Source organism: Camellia sinensis, chromosome 8 (genome assembly GCF_055761805.1).
Source record: "Camellia sinensis isolate YWXY chromosome 8, ASM5576180v1, whole genome shotgun sequence".
Classification (NCBI taxonomy): domain Eukaryota; kingdom Viridiplantae; phylum Streptophyta; class Magnoliopsida; order Ericales; family Theaceae; genus Camellia; species Camellia sinensis.
The window spans coordinates 7093524-7111177 of record NC_138968.1 but is presented as its reverse complement, the minus strand read 5'-3'; the positions used below and the strand labels follow the sequence as shown (position 1 = coordinate 7111177).

The 17654-nt window shown below is 36.1% G+C and overlaps 3 protein-coding genes and 1 pseudogene across 4 annotated transcripts; all 4 read right to left on the bottom strand.

Annotated features, from left to right (window-relative positions):
• Window positions 1-2899: 2899 nt before the first annotated feature.
• LOC145797463 (clathrin heavy chain 1-like) lies at window positions 2900-7236 on the bottom strand (annotated as a pseudogene). The gene is made up of 7 exons (XR_014339007.1): window positions 7114-7236; window positions 6933-7037; window positions 6743-6855; window positions 6379-6631; window positions 6115-6251; window positions 4532-6035; window positions 2900-4449 (listed from the first exon to the last, which is right to left on the bottom strand). The product of XR_014339007.1 is annotated as a clathrin heavy chain 1-like (transcript).
• A 6-nt stretch (window positions 7237-7242) lies between these two features.
• LOC145796799 (clathrin heavy chain 1-like) lies at window positions 7243-8505 on the bottom strand. Its single transcript, XM_082881964.1, has 4 exons — window positions 8176-8505; window positions 7758-7878; window positions 7477-7560; window positions 7243-7398 (listed from the first exon to the last, which is right to left on the bottom strand). Exons 2-4 carry the CDS (start codon window positions 7872-7874, stop codon window positions 7258-7260), a joined length of 342 nt encoding a protein of 113 aa, XP_082738090.1. The 5' UTR covers window positions 7875-7878; window positions 8176-8505; the 3' UTR covers window positions 7243-7257.
• Window positions 8506-8902: 397 nt separating this feature from the next.
• Window positions 8903-10136, bottom strand: LOC145798401 (uncharacterized). The gene is made up of 2 exons (XM_082885943.1): window positions 9737-10136; window positions 8903-9612 (listed from the first exon to the last, which is right to left on the bottom strand). Exons 1-2 carry the CDS (start codon window positions 10072-10074, stop codon window positions 9159-9161), a joined length of 792 nt encoding a protein of 263 aa, XP_082742069.1. The 5' UTR covers window positions 10075-10136; the 3' UTR covers window positions 8903-9158.
• Window positions 10134-16396, bottom strand: LOC145797462 (uncharacterized). The gene is made up of 4 exons (XM_082884607.1): window positions 16062-16396; window positions 10858-12056; window positions 10332-10776; window positions 10134-10231 (listed from the first exon to the last, which is right to left on the bottom strand). Exons 2-4 carry the CDS (start codon window positions 12052-12054, stop codon window positions 10134-10136), a joined length of 1740 nt encoding a protein of 579 aa, XP_082740733.1. The 5' UTR covers window positions 12055-12056; window positions 16062-16396.
• Between the last annotated feature and the right edge of the window lie 1258 nt (window positions 16397-17654).

Genomic DNA, 17654 nt, shown 5'->3' with positions numbered 1-17654 from the left:
ATCACTGCGCCGAAGTACAATTTATTATCGTACCATACCTACTGTGTCCATGTGATTTATGCAATTCATAAAAATTTTGAGGGGGTGTCAGAACAAAATAACAATAAATTAATAAATATTTCAATACACCTAAAAAGTAAACAAATTTTATTCGTAAAATATTTAAAAAAATTAATAAATACATAAAAGTTAAAAAAATTGTAGAACAAGTGGTTTGAACAATGGGTAGAAAAATATATTGTACAAACATATTGTAAGAAGACAAAAAATACACTTATTTAGATCATTCCAAACAACCTCTTAATTTTCAACTTGCCTTTGAAAGAAGGTAAAGTTACATTTTTACAGTAGCCAGGCTGACACCATCTGCGGCACAACAGCCGATGCTACATGGCTTAGATTCGTTCATGACTTGACAACAGTGGAGTCCTGGCATCCGAATGCACTGTATAAGGCCAATGGCATGCATGTGATCGAACAGGAAATGCTCTATTAATTTTTTGCACTCGCTCTATTAAATTTATGAAATAATTTTTCACAAATTTTTTACTTTTTGTTTTGAAATAGCAATAAATTATGCAATTCATAAAAGTCGAAGTGACAACTCCTATCAAGTTGATGCATAGTTCTTCAGGTCATAAAAGTTGACACGACAACTCTGATGCATAGTTGTTTACAATAATTTCATACATACAACTACCATGTATAAATATCGCATCATACCACAACAAAAGTCTTACAGCTATTTCGAGCGATATCATCATGAGATATACGGTGGTTGATCTATATTCAGCAATGGGTCGCTATTGGGTTGCAGATGGAGATGAATTTCAATACCCATTAAATCCAAATTTGCGTTACTCGCGTGCCACCATCAATACCATGAGAGCTGAGTGGGAATTTCGCATAACTCGAGCAAACGTTCTCGTTGAGTTATGTCGTGAAGTTAATATTAAATTTCCTCGCCGGTTAGCCATGCGTATGCCAACTGACACTCCACAGTTGTTGCAAAGGGCATTGCATCGTATCCGCGACGAAGTTAATCGCATGACCCAACGTTTGCAAAGGTCCTCACTAATGAAGACCGCAAATGAGCGTGCCGAAGATGGGTTAATGGATGATGCACACCAGTACTTCGCCTGGAGCATGGATGTTATGTATGAATCTGATGTTGAGATGTCAGATGATGATGATAATGAATGAAATTGTTTGGATGAATGACCAAACCGTTTATCTTGTAATGGATTTGTAATGCTTATTCTCTATGTTATCAATGAAAGGAGATATTTCAATTGTTTTTCAATAGTTCTTGTAATTCTACAAATAGTTCAATGAATGGATTTGTGTACTTATAGATATAGTTATTTCATAAACTTCAGGTTCATATAACAAATAGTTGAAATACATCCATACGCTAGATGAACAACAACATTGTCTTACACTCCAGTAACGAAGATATGACACAACATACAACCTAGAAGTCGGACTAAAATATTCAAAATGCCCCAAACAGGGAAATTGGCCAATCAATCCCAACAGCCGCACCATTATCAATCAATCTTCCATCATAAACCCTAACCCTAATTTTCTCTATTCAGCTTAACAAAACTTCTTCAATCCAACACACTTAACCCTACTAGTTCAATAAAATATAAACTACCCTTAACAACAACTACTCAAAACAAAAACCCTATTAAATCGGACTTCAAATTACATGTGCTATATATAGCAATGTTTTCGCAAGGCTGATTTCCTCTTCCTCTTGTAATTCCTGGTATGATCTGAGAATTCAAAAAAAGTTTGAATTTGGAATTGGAAATGAGAGATCGGATTGGATTGGATTGGAGTGGTCTTACAAAGGATTTGCAAGTCACTGCTCAACATAAAAATCAGAATAAAAGAGCTCAAGATAAATAAGAGGTGCAACCATAAAGAAAGGAACAAGCCTTTATCATTATACACAAAATTGTTAATAGACAATTCTACTTCATCAAGTTATGCTGTACAACCAATAAATTCCTCCGCTTGTTCTTTAAAGGGTTGAGAATCAACAAACAGAGCATCTAACAAAAAATGAAACAGGCCTCTAGGATCATAGACTCATGATCATGAAAATCCTTGGACTTCAAAACATTGAGAAGATCATGCTGAAGGCACACTGCAGCCTGCTTGAATACCTCAACAATTGAATTTGTCATGGTGTTTCCTTGTAAAATTTTGGGGGGAGGGCTGAGACCTGATGGCCCCGAAAGAGAAGAACCTAAAGGCTGACCAAGAGGAGTAAGCAAAGATTATTTGTTAGATTGAGCAGGTGACAGACTCGGCATTGCAATGTTTGCTGCTTCAACATCAAATGTGTCGACATGTTGAGGGACAAAAATGGGATGAAATGCAGGGACAACACCTGAGAGGAAATGCAAAATAAATTTGAAACTTGGTTGCCAGACGTGAAGAAAAAGCTAACTGAAGTGTATATTCATACTTACAACAAAAGAAAGGCTTAGGAGCAGGAAATATCAGGCATTGAGATGGTGAAAACACAAGCCGTCCACACCAACCCTTAACATTAAACCCTAAAATTTGACATATGGTCATTCCCTTCAAACAATTATCTGTCAGGGCCACTGTGGTCGTAGGCAAGGCAGAATCATTGTGGTAGTAAGTAGAACCTACACAAGGTGAATTCATATAAGAACCACATTAACAAAATTATTTCTCCACAACCATTCATTCATTCAATTATTCATCCAAAATTATTTCTCACCTGTAACCTGTGCATATACAAAATTATTTCATTCAATTATTCATTCAAAATTATTTCATTCAATTATTTGTCACATGTAACCTGTGCATATACAAAATTATTCATCCATCCATTCATTCATTCAATTCTCAACCATTCAATAAAAATATTTCTCCACAACCTGTAGCATTCAATTTTCAATCATATACACAACTTAACTATTAACCGTACATATCAAAGAAAATAAGAATCCATAAATATAGTATAATCTAACAAATACATATACTATCCGAACCAACAATTACAATTCAAACTAAAAAAAAAAACTTAATAACAAAACATATCAGTTGTACATGTTTTCCATTAAAAAAAAAATATAATGTAAATTGCGCCCATGCAAACATCACCAATCTGGCCCAAAAACATCACTGTATCCATGCCAACATTATCAATCTGCAACAAAAACCAGTGAGGTAAGTAATAAAAAATACAGAGCTTGATTTCTTTTTAAACAGAATATGGTTAAATTTATTTAACAAGTCGAGTTAGCTTATGGAGAAGGAAAAAATTAGACAACTAACTCAGATGATTTTAGATGAATAACACAACGAATATACCAATTGATATACCATCCTATATCAACTTTGGCATCGGAGCTACAACGAGAGTGTTTCCTATCGCTTTCTACATCAATCACGATATGTAGGAATGAATGATGTTATTAGTACAGCATGACCATGCTTAGTTAGGAAAAAGTACACCATTGCTTGGTGCACTACAAAATTCTTAGGGCTGCCAGACACTAAGTAATTGCCTTAGGGCCTCTATTGGTACAGTGATTAGGAAAGGAAATACTCAAATGCATCTATTGTCATAGTTGCTAGAATCTTGCGCGATTTATGATTCAGTTTGCAATTCATTCATTGATCTATGCAAATCTATGGGTGAATCTTGAGATAATATCAATGGTGAATCATACGATTCAAATTTCAATTCACGATTTAATTTTCATGCGATTCTTGAAACTGTCAGGTCCACCGTATTCCAACCTCTTTTTACCTCCTCCTTTTTTTTCTTATTTTTTTTTTAAAAAAAAAAATTTAAATGTAGCATTGGTAGAATACAATTTATAAGAGTGTTCAGACCTCGATTTTTTTATATACATATAAAAAAATATGATAGTGTAGCATTACTCTTGGATGATTGATGCTTGGTTCAAAAATCTTACTATGCTAGTTTCATACATTAGGAACATACTTTGAAAAGAAAATTCATTGTAAATTTTTTTAAAATAAACATTCAATTTTTTGTTTCTACAAATAGATCAGGTTCATTAAATATATATATATATATATATTTGTACTTGAGGCAACATAATCAATCCTCATACATTCCATATAACTAACAATTAACACTAAGAAGTTATTAACTGATCCCACCCAAGAAAATCACAGGCTTCTTCCCTGAATAAATAGTATATTAGTTTCTCACATACATAACATTTTGAAAGAGAACCATACCTGCTCAATAAAATAAACAAGCAACTCCTCTGAAAGTTCACGGTCACCAGACTGTGAGCATGTCTCCATAGCATCTTTGTAAAGACTATCTTTCTTTGACAATGCAATAGACTGCTTCCATCTTCCTGCCTTCTTATAAATATAAGCGGCTACACGCCTCATCTCAAGAAGCTCATGTTTTTCAATCTGCTTGAACATATCATAAACATTATTAAAAATAGGCTGATTTTATAGAAGGTAAATAACAATAACACCTCTAACCACCCACCTTCTGTGCAAGGCCTATCTGATCAAAGTTATCATGCAAATCTATTGACTCACAAAGTCTGTCATAGTCCTCCTCTTCAACATAAATTTCATTCAATGCTTCATTAACGGCAGCAAGAAGATGGTAAGTGTTAAATAGGCAACCATAACCTATGGCTTCATAAAATGACAAAAAATTCAAACAGAACAAAACTGGCACCTGTATAATGATATTGAGTCCACAAATCTGAGCCAAGCGGAATTCCTCTGCATCAACCCAGGCAAAGCAAACTTCTTTCCATGTTTTTGAGCTGTCAGCTTTACGAGCTGCATCAACAGCACCTTGGAACTGTCTCAGCTTAACCAGTGTACTAGCCAACTTTGCCCAGTTAGAAATAAAGGCAAATATGAGCTTCACAGCCTCATATAAGCTTTCATCGTACAAGCGATCCCCAACATTTGGGAGATTAGCAACATTTGGCATGAGGATGAATTCTTCAATGTCACCCAGTCTATCAATCTTGGCATAAGCATAAATGAGTTCACTATCCACCTTGGGCTCTTTGGTCTTCTGCCTAACCATCAGAAGGTATCTCACCAAGTCATGATACACATTTGTATTCTCGGCAGCCCGTATGACATCTAAGAACTGTGTGGCATCATCTGCACGAATAAATGACTCAATTGCATCACTCACTAGCCCTTCTTTAAGTTGAGCTTTTCCCACCTGGGTCCACACAGCTTCGTCTTCAACCCGGAAAGCAAACTCCACAGCTCGATCAATGCTCTGAATGTTATCTAACAGGACATTCACAGCCTGAGCATTCAAGTTGAACTTTTTAAAGATCACAAATGCTTCTTCATACAGTTGTGCTTCCACAGCCACCTCTCCCACAGCAGGTCCATCAAAGTTGTCTAACCTATTTATGTAATCCATAACTCTTGGTGGATCTGCCTTGATTGCTGTCAGGATCAACAAATTCTGCAGATTGAAGTTCCCACTAAAAGCAGAATTTTGGAGCACAATCTTTTCAAGAAGCTCAATCAGTTCATGTGGAAGATCAGCTGTCATAAAAGCTTTAACAGTTGCTGAAACTTGCTCTGGGCTCTTGCTTTCAGGCAAAGCAGTAGACACAACTTGATCAATTAGCTGCCTTCTATACTCATTATCAGGACTAAGAACCTTCTCCCAGAGGTCAGCATCCATCCTTTCCACAACTTGAAATTCTCAATAACAATATACAAACCTAGCCTGCAATTTGAACAAGGAGTTCGTGCTGGTGACATTAATTAATTCATCATCACACTGCCCCCTACGATAAGCGACAACAGCAAGGGTGGGGTCCCGTTTCTCAGAATATTTACCCACAACACGTGAATCATAGTAGGGGTTGGCGGTAAGAAAATGCTCTGGGTTGTTGTTGCTGTCTATGATGATTTTACCCAGAGCATTGTGGACATGTACATCGTGGCTTCCCTCACTGACAAGATGTTCCAGAAATTGAGTGAGTAAACCAAGACGATCTCTGCAAATAGGATGCATGGTGAGGACATGAAAGAATGAAACTGATGAAGGATAAAAAGGCACATACAGAGACACCAGACCTCTTTTCACATTCCTCTACAAGGGGATCAACTGGAAGAAGAGAACGAACTGAAAGAATAAGACCTTTAATGAAATCTTCAGGGCACTCATCATCCAGTAGCTGCCCTACAACTAGAGGAGTGTTTCCTGGATTGACCTACAAATCAAAAGAGATGCAACCATAGTGCTTCAAAATTTGTTTGATTCTCAATCAGTTTCACAAATATTTTCATAATGCAACTTTCATACTCGAAATAAATAAGAACTGCTTAAAGTAAATTTACCTTTTGAACATATCCTTCAACATACCGAAGCATGTTGCTTGTGTATAGGTAATGAGTGAGATCAGGAATAAAACCAAAACGATCGCAGACATTGATAAGAGGACGTGCATCAGGAAGTTTTGCTTCCATTAAAAAGTTCTTCGTCTTTTCAGGGTCATAAAAGTTTGATTCCCGAGTCACCCGTTCCACTTCCTTAATCTGCCCTGTTTTAGCAGCTGCCTCAATGTACTTAAAGTGGATTTCAGGATCCTCACTGTCCCAAAATGTGAAAAGTTAGAAAAATAAATTAATAAGTGGCCTCACTATACATATATTTAAATCATTCTCTTTTTTTTTTCTTGTTCTTTTTTATACGAGAATGTACCTGGAGCTCAAATATGACCCCAAGAAGAAGTATAACCCTTCATAGGACTTGAACTGCTCGAAGAGTTTTATGCAAGACTCAACACCCAACTGCTCAGAAAATTCTTTTGCAACCTGTACAGACGTGTTAGTGAACCTTCACTTGGAAACCCAGTATTAATAAAACTAGCACAAAGAGACCAATGTATTACCTGCACAATTATCTGAAGATTGCCCCTAAGATTGACCAGTAGAAGGTCCTTCATGCACTCTAGGGCCCATTCTTTAGAAAGGGTTCCAAAGAACTCAACTAGGGACTGTAAAACACCACAAATTAGCAGATATACCACATTACTACTGGTGTAGGTTATTGAAGGCTTTTTAGTATCAAACCTGTGGTTCAATGGCATGTGTGTTCACAATGACACGTTTTATATCTGACAATTCAGTATATTGCTGCAGGGAAGACAGCAAATCAATCCAATAATAGTTTAAAAAATCTAAGACAGATTTCATCAAACAAATTTTAAGAAGCCATCATACCTGAAGGGCTCGTACATACAGACCAGCTTTTTCAGAGAGTTGTGCGATACGAGGCCGATCATAGTGGCTAAACATCCCATTAGCTAATATAGCATCCGCCACATTTGGATATGTCACCAGATTGATTTCCAAAACCTGATCAGAGTAGGTATGTTAAGAGGTTGACTTAAGCAAGGACAGCAAAACAAAACCTCAAAATCTAAAAGATTTAACCTTTGTTTGGAGGGAACCTTGTTCTGGTAAATTTGGCTTCAAAACATCCAACAGAAAGGCTGTTGCCTCACGAATCAGGTTCCTCTGAATAATGGCAGAAAATTCAAAAGCCAAGTATTAAGTGCATAAAAATTTTCAATTCCAAATTTAGTCCATCGCATTAGTGAACTAAGAGGGGTATATAAAGAATAATGTTTAGTTCAAATTATATTGCATGATTTTAGAAGTATAGAAATGAAGACTCTTGTAGATAGGATAGGACTATAGAAGAATCACTGAACCTGAAGGAATAGATCTGTCATTGTATTGTAGTCAACTGGGCAACCTCCCTCCATTTGAGACATCATTAAAGCGAAATTAACAGCTCCCTGCCATTCAAAAAGTGTTTCCATTGCCATTCCTCTGCCAGCATGAAATGACAAAAACAATATTAAGATTTAAAAGATACTGCAGCTATAAGAACCGTTTGTGACAATATATAATTAATCTAATTTACTATTTGAAATGATTAAATACAAAAGATCTTCAAAACAGTAACAAAAACTCCCGCAGAATCAGCATCTAGAATCTTATAAAATAAGCGACAATTACAAGATAAGATAAGCCACAAGCCAGAACTATATAATAAGCCACAACTTAAACAATGTAGACTAATCCACGTGAAAACACCACCTGAACATAATGTTTGAATATACTTACCAATGCTGGTTGTTCCTAATGTCCTAATTTTCCCCCTGTTCCACAACCCCTTCCATGGGTTTGTCTCCTGGGTCTCTTACTATATACTCTCAGTATATCTTGCGCTGCCGCACGTACGACTCCCTCGCCCGCTTCTATAGAAGCTGGCTGCACATCACCAATGGCTGCAGTACAATCATTTGATACCACCTCTGGCACACCTTCACATACGGCACTAAGCTGTGAAGCGCCATCATCCGCTGCATTATTGTCATGGTCTATTGCTTGGCGTCGCCCTCGTCCTCGCCCTCGCCCTCGCCCTCGCCCTCGGCCTCTACCCCTACGTGTCCCTCTGGTAGGTGCATGGACCTGGCCCTCCCCCTCCCCGTCAATGTGGAAGTCATGGGTAATGAATGGATCAACATGGTAGGTGAAGGATATATGTGGTGTAGGAGATGATGGTGGGGTAGGAGTTGTCATTTGGACAGGAAAGAAGTACGAAAGTTTGAAGAGGGTTTTATGTAGATTTGAAATACATCAGTCAAAGTTTTTACAAGAACTAAGCATATACGAATACGGAGTAAATGTCCGAGAAATGATTGAATTCATAAAATAGGCCTTCACCCACGTAATGGATGTTGGAAAAAAAAATTAAAAAAAAATTAGTTTCCCACATAAAAAAATGTGGCAAAACACACATTCAATATAAACTGCATTTATATTGGTGATTATCAAGTCATTCTGTGAATATTTGCATTTTTGTAACATTAGATAAACTGGTGTCCATCGAGGTCAGGACACAATCGACCATCAACGCACCAAAGTCTGCACAATCCAGTGCACAAAGGACACTTGCAACAACTAAAGCAATTAAAGAGATTTGCCACATTTGACCAAATCTATGTCATTAGTAATTGAAGTCGTAAATACATTATCAATTCACTGAATACTGACTCCAATTCAAAGAAAGTAGCGTGGAACTAATATGTAAAGAAGACAAACAACTACTGTCGAATCGATCGGATTCTCGCTGGACATTTTCTCTTATCATGCCCTCTTTGCAAACACAAACTACAATGGTGCAATCCACTTTGTCTGGAAGTATCCATTTCGTTGTGTATGCGGCTATGTTGAGGACGACCCGTTTTAACTTCACGTTGTCGAGCTGGAATAGCAAGCAAAGTTGGGTAATCATTGTCAGGCCAATATTGCTCGTGCGGCATGGGCCTAAACTTCTGCGCAAAGATACGCTTGTGGACTTCCAACCTATACTCTGGTGCAACGAAAGGAAAAGGGTCCTCGCCCAAGTCTGCTGTCACAGCAAGCATGTGGGAACATGGCAAGTGAAATAATGTGTACTTCCCACATGAACAACTCGGTGGTCGGAGACTAACTATTTGACGAGCACCACCCCCCATCCCATGCGGTGCTGTCCTCACCTCATATTCCCCTATTCCCCTGCAGGAAAAATGTATGTACGTGGATGAATATGCATATATGATAAAATTATGACACAACATCAATGATCGACGAGTGCAAAATGTTAAAGTGTAGTGAATTCGATGCATCCAATAAAAATTACCTATTAATCGGTACCAACATATGCACATTCGCTTTAGCTTGGTGCTCGTCAATCCATCGTTGAACATTAGTCGTGTACAAGTGACCCCGATTACTTGCATTTTCAGCAATGGTCCTGCCCTCGTCAAAATATTTCACGAGCCGATAAAAAGTGATCTCAACTGATGCTGTAATGGGAACACTGCGTGCGCCTTTCAATACACCATTGAAGCCCTCTATATGGTTTGTCGTCAATATGCCCCAACGACAACCACCATCATGGCACAATGTCCAATGAATAGGGTTCATCCGTCTAAACCACCGTTCAGCATTCTTCTCGAGCTTGTAGATATCGTCCATAATCTTATTAAACTTCCGCACTTGCCGTGCAGAACCAGCTCTCCACACAAGATCCTTGGCTACTGTATTGCCGGATTTTTCATTGAAATTGCTACATACGTGTCGCAAGCAATACCTATGGTACCCTCTTGGTTGAACTGCTGGATTGTCCCAAATTCTGGACAGGACACTAAGCAAAGCTGTGTGTCGATCGGATATCAATGTGACCCCCTCTCGGTCACGGCACACATGTCGCCTAAGCAGAGTAATGAACCAACCCCAACTCTCGATCATCTCCTTGTCAACAACGGCAAAGGCAAGAGGTATAATCTTGTCCGCAGCAGTCACTGCAGTGGCCGCAACAATCTTCCCTTCGTATTTCCCGTACAAGTGTGTGCCGTCAATGCATATCACTGGACGACAATACTTGAAGCCTTCTATTGCAGGTTTAAATGCCCAGAACACATAGTTCATGTACATTTCAGTTCCGATTGAGGTAGAGTGCAAATTCGGAATCATGTCCCACATGACAACTGTGCCTGGATTGAATGACTGCAATGCAGCCATATATCTAGGCAACCTTCGGTACGACTCGTCCCAGTCACCAAACACCATTGCAACTGCCTTCGTCCTTGCAAGCCACGCTTTCTTATACGATATAGTGAACTGAAACTTCTCCTTCACGACCTCAATTATGGTAGCAAGAGGCAATTCTGGTGATATCTGCAAATATAAATTATATTTGAATACATTACAGTCATAATGAAATCCTGAAAACAATAATCTATCTACCATGGCACTTACCGCAATTTGTGCCTTGATGAAATGAGCAATGACCTCGGACTTGAGGTTACAATTGTCCCTATTCATTCTGGGGTACACACACTGATGCGGCGCTTCAAACCTTCTAATTTGAAAGAAATCTTTGTCTTTCAACTTCGTTGCCCGAACCCTCCAGTTGCAGCCGTGCTTGCACTCGGCCACCCAACTGTTTCCTTTGGATTCTACAACCCTGCATTCTCGATTGCGCTTCAGGTTATACAACTGAACAGCGTGCACTAGTCTTTTCTTATCAGTAAATATCATTCCTTTCTCCAAATGAGCAGTTTCGAAGTCCCACAATGGCCAACGTTCAACAACATCACGGCTAGTGATGGAACCATCATTGTCCAAATGCAAATTATGGTAGAAAGGGATATGGACATTTGTGTGTACCTCCTGCATATCATGATGCCCTCCAACTTCATCATCGCCGGAGTCATTGTCTGCACCTTCCCATGCGACATCCAAATCTTCCACGGAATCTTCATCACTTACTCCAACCTCGTCAGACAATGGCACTGTATCATCGGAGTATGCATAATTTTGGACAGCCGTCTCCGGTGTACGTTGAACATTACAAACCGGTGGACATTCTTCATTCCAGTGGGGATATGGGGTTGTAAGAACCATCGGATTATACGTTGTCGGAGCACTTGGACCTGCTCCGGCACTGTAATAACCATCTACGTTCTGTGATGCATTTAATTCATTGTAACTCTGAGAATGATTGAATAGAGGGTAATCTGCAGGGAACATGTCTGCAGACTGTGTAAGTGTATTGTCAGGGGATTGCAATTGTGTCAACATTTGAGTGAATGTCCCACCCACCGGAAATGGCATCCCTGTGCTACCAAAATTGCTCTCCTTCTCCACATAGATTTCCAAAAAATAATCAGGGCCTAATTTATGTGGGAGGTCTAAGACATTACTTAAGGTCTCATTATCTTTGATTGGCAACAACCTATACTGCCCCCGACATGGGAGTCTACATTTAAACTCTAATCGCATTATTTCCCCATGCGTACCAACCTTCGGCACCATCATAGCCTCCAATTCGGACAATGTTATCCCCCTGTACACATTATACAACCCCTGAGGTTCGATGTCGTAGGACACACCTTCATCGCGATTGCTCAAAATCTTTCCACCCCAATAGAACATAATGCTCACAACTTCCATACCTACACTTTGCATTCAAAGTAACTCAATTATTTCAAAATAATGAAGTAAGCACATTTGAGACCAAACACCACATATATTACACAGGAGTGCCTTTAGGCATGGGTCTTTTGGCTAAAAATCACCACAACAATTAAGACCAACCAAAAAAGATTTTTTGAGACTTTATTGTGAGAACAAATTAGCTACCAATTGTGCTCGTAGTATAAAATCCATTAAGGAGCAATGCACCGATTGTTTATTTTTCCATGCCTACTGTTACAAGAATTTCGCAATTTATTTAAATATACTTTTCTTAAAATGGGAAACCCCTTTATCCAACTAAGCATGCAAAAAACTCAACATGTTCAAGTAATTAACTATTGAGAATTTATTAACATCAATCAAAGTTTTTGTTTTTTTTCCTAAATATTTTCAGACACTTTCAAATCCTTTTGTTGTTTTTTAAACTTTTCGAAAAGTTTAAAAAGTTTCCAATTCTATTTTCATTTCCAACCTAACCGAAAGAACGTAGGGAAACGAAATTTTGATCCTATTAGAGAAGATTATTAAAATTATCACATTTTAATAACAACATTTGATTTCTTTAACATCAATTTATAACCCAAGTTTGACATCACATAAGCACACCCATACAGTACCACCGAACAAAGTACTACCCAAAATTAACAACAAACAAACAAAGAAAGAAAAAAAAAGCTTAGTGGGTTGGGCTAGGCTGTGGGCTCGATTTAGATCTGTTGTCATTGCATACGATGTAATGGGTTGGGCTAGGCTGTGGGCTCATACAAGAAAATTGTGGGCTTATTGTAGGGCTTGGCCCAAACGGGCCAGACTTCTATATCTAGAGGCTCTGAATTATAGAATTTTCCTTTCTTCAAAAAAGGTTTGATTCCCTTTGTAGATGTGGGCTTTTTCTTTTTATATGTGTTTTGAGGATCTTTCTTGCACATATTTATAATTTTCTTTTTATGTACTAACAAAAAAGTAATTAAAATACAAGGAAAAATATGTTAAGTTTGTTGTGAAGTTTTCTCAAACTTATTATATTATTATTTGAAGGCATTTGTTATTCCCAAACTTGTAGAATTATGAATTTTTTTATCTTGTTTTTTCTTTTTTTTCTTGCCATTTCTATTGACAAATTTAAAATCGAAATGTAGAAATTAAAATTAAATCTTCTAAAATATAGCCCTCCATTCCTCGGTCATTTGGCATATTAATTCCATGTTGATCACTCAACAGGTAAAGTCTCAGAAAATTATGAAGTCCAAGTGTCCATCAATGGCCGTAGGGGGTTCGAGGACAACAATGTGATGTTCAATCACCAAAAACTCCAAGCAACTCATTGTTATCCTTTGTTTTTAATCTTTCCTCAACCCACTTACAAAAAAATATATATTTTTTGATTGGTATCCGGCCGTAATGACTGACTAATATGATCTAAAAAATACATATATATATATATATATATATATATATTTGGATTGATATCCGGCCGTATTGACTAACTAATATGAGAGATCAATCCCAACGCAGGATTTATACAAAAAATTACTTAGTAGTTAACCTAACTCTGATACTATATTAAAATATGTAAGAGAGAGAGAGAAAGAGAAATTTGTATCATATTAAATGTTGTAATAATGTATACAAGATTGCTTCATATAGAAGGAGATAAATCTAAGTATAGTAATGAATATAATATGGTATGTATAATAGATAAAATATATAGTTACTATATTTAACAAGTAGAATATTGACGATGTTAACTTTGATAAGTAAATTACTCTATTGCCCTTCATGATGTAAAATGAATTACTTAACTACCCTTGCCCTGTCTTTCCCTTGACAGCAATACAGCCACCATAGGCCCCTTACAGTAATTGGTCTCAGAGGTATTGATGCAGGGAAGGTAATGAGATGAACATTCGAACACAAACAACAACAACAAATTTAATAAAAAGATATTCTCTTTGGTAATAATACTAATTCTCCACAATAAATTGGTTTTTTTTTTTCTTCTAAAGTTTACAATAGTTATTTATAATAGAACGAGGTTCTAATTAAGCTAAAAGATAAATTGAAAAAAACAATATGTGCTCATCAATCTTAAATCAAAGGAATTATAAAAATTATCAAATATGAAAATATTTGCGTTAAGCTCAAATCTAAAAATTACAATGAAAAATACATGTTATGAACAAAAAAAAATCTAGTCCCAATTGGATTCGTTTAAATTGAGTTATATGTGAATCAATTATTTTCAAAACTAGCAAAATTACAAAATTGAAGACATAAACATTAAAAATTATTCAAAATTCATCGTATGCCATGACGAAGCAATGAATATTGTTGGCCATGTCATTTTTCATATTTCGATCAAATTTCACATGATTCTAAAGACATGCCGTATTACGTCTATTAATGTTTTAACATTTATCTTGTTTTTCCTAAATTTCAAAAATTCTATAGCAAGCATGTATCCGATATGCATCAAATTCTCAAGTTAAGAATTGTATTTGCCGCGTATATCAATTGATGAGAGAGAGAGACGTGCGATATACGTAAGTTCTAGAGAGAGAGAGAGATTGGAGACATATTTGCATGGGAGTGTTTCTTACCATATCCGGAAGTTGGGCAGAAACATAGGATAAATATTTGTGTAATGATAGGGTAGGGATGCATGTGTGAATAGCTAAGAAACAAATAAAGAGTTGAATGAATCAATATAAAACGTGGCCGATAATACTCTTTTGACTATTTTGTATCTATCTATATCTCTATAGGTTTGTATGTGCACTTGTCCCTCTTTAACACCCCTACCTCTGTTCTACAAAAACCAATCTCTACCATCCATTTCTTTCTCTTCTTCTATCATCGTAATCCACCTCACTTTCCTTTCACATGGATTCTCTCTCTCTCTAATTATATGTTTGTATGTGCACTTGTCCCTCTTTGACACCCTAACCTGACTTTTCAACTAGAGCAAATCATTACCAATCATTCCTTTCCATTTTATTTAAGCTAATCCACCACACTCTCATTGACAATCCCTAACTCAGCAATTCTCTCTCTCTCTCTCTCAAATTAATTAGAAAAACTGTCATTTGTTGTTGATTATCTTGAGCTTTGTTCTAAAAGAGAGAGAGAACTGAAGAATCATCTTTGCACTTCTCTCTCCTATATTGGTTGTGAGCTTATCTTTGCTTCGCTTCTCACACCAATTTGTATCTGTGACAGAGCTTTCTCTTTCTTTGGGTTTCTCTTTTGCAGCTCTTATTCTTGATACATTTATATAACTACATTTGCACATGTAAGCTCTCTCTCTCTTTCTTTTCCTTGAATCTCTATTTCAATCACATTCTGTATGATAAATCTCAAGACATACTTCACTTTGAAGGTGGTTGTTAGGTCTTCAATAAGATATTGGCTTGTTATTAGGAAGAAATGGTTCGAATCATCATGCTATTCATCTAAATATAGGCATTTGATTGATTTATTCATCATTACAGCTCCTAATATTCACTAAGTTTTCGTCAATCTTACAAAATTCTTTAAAATATCATAGAAACTATTTTCATATATATGATCACAACCTATCAAATTAATTTGAAAAATTATTCACAAATATCATTTTTATATCATGGAACTGACGAGAAAATTATTCAAAAAATTCTGCCGTTGTTGAATGAAAAGTTTACAACCCTAATTTCGAAATTTAAAATCACAAATCTGAAACCCTAATTTCAAAATTTAAAATCCCAAATCTGAAACCCTAATTTCGAAATTTAAAATCCCAAATCTGAAACCCTAATTTCGAAATTTAAAATCCCAAATCTGAATCCCTAATTTCGAAATTTAAAATCCCAAATCTGAAACCCTAATTTCGAAATTTAAAATCCCAAATCTGAAACCCTAATTTCAAAATTAAAATCCCAAATCTGAAACCCTAATTTCAAAATTTAAAATCCCAAATCTAAAATGAAATCCCTCGCGATACAAACCTGAAGTGGGTGTTTGATGAAGGTGTTCCGCCGGTGGTGTGCTTCCTCTTCGTCGCCGGTCTTCTTCGGCTGAGAGAGGGAGAAGTCGTCGGTCTTCTTCGGCTGAGAGAGGGAGAAGAAGATGGGTTGGATCAAGTCGTCGGTCTTCTTCGGCTGAGAGAGGGAGAAGAAGATGGGTTGGATCGAGTCGTCGGTCTTCGTCGGCTGAGAGAGGGAGAAGAAAATGGTTTGGATCAAACACGGCTTTCGTAAGGGAGGAGAAGGAATGAAATGGGTTTTCTAAAACCGGTTTTCATTAAAAATGTTTTTGGTCAAAAAACGACTTTTGTAAAACCGTTTTCAAAAAAAAAATTTTACTCAAAAACGACTTTTGTAAAACCGTTTTTTATTAAAAAAAAAATTTTGTCATAAAATATTTATTTAAAAGAAATTAATGCAAAAACGGCTTTTCTAAAACCGGTTTTTATTAAAAAAAAATTTGACCAAAAAATATTTATGTTGAAAATATAAATTAAAAAAAAAAATAATGGGAAAACGGTTTTACGAAAACCGTTTTTAATTAATTCAAAATAATTAAAATCTTAATCAAAAACGGCTTTAGAAAAGCCGGTTTCTATTTTGAAATTTTATTATTATTTTAATCGATGAATACGGTTTTGCGAAAACCGTTTTCTAAAAAACGGCATTACGAAAACCGTTTTACCCTATTTTGGGAATAAAGATAAAAACACACCCTAAAATGGGACTAAAATATTCAAAATGGCACAAAGAGGGAAATTGGCCGAGGGAGGGAGGAGGGAGGGGACTTTTGCTTTTATAATCAGACCAGACTTTGGTTGAGGAGGTTCTTTGCTATTGCTGGGTGGGGTTGGCTGGCTCTGGGCTTTTATAGCTTTAAAATTTTCATCTCTCTCTCTCTCTCTCTCTCTCTCTATATATATATATATATATATATTTGAAAATGAAAAAGAAAACAGAAATTATATCGGAGGAGGAGGTTCGATTCATGCGAAGGAAGGAGGTGGGTTCTCTTATTATTTACGTAAAATTATAAAATAATATATTATTTAATAAAAATATGATAATTGTATTTAATATTTTTTTTATATTTTATAAAATAAAGATTAAATAAAAACTAATCAATCAGCATTTTTTTAATTATTTAAAATTAAGAAAATCAAAAAAATTATTATGAGATATTGATCATAAGTGCCATTTTGGAAACTTTCATAAAAAGTCACGTTTTTTTATCATTTTTCAAAAACGCAAATGGCCAAAAACGTAACAAAATTGGTTTGGGAATGGCCAAAAACGTAAGTGTGAAATTACAAATTATGGCCTATGGCAAAAAAATAAAAAAATAAATTTCTTATGTTGAATAAGGGTATTTTGGTTATTTTAATTTAATTTGACACCATAAGTAAATATTAAACTAAAAAGCAAAAATTCAGTTTTTTACCAACTTCTCAAATCACTTTTCAAAAAGCTAAAAAGTTTGGCAAAAAGTCAAAAGTCAACTTTTTATCAACTTCCCAAAACACCCCTAAGGTTTCTCACTAAAAATCTCATTTTGCTTATATAAATTGAAGCATA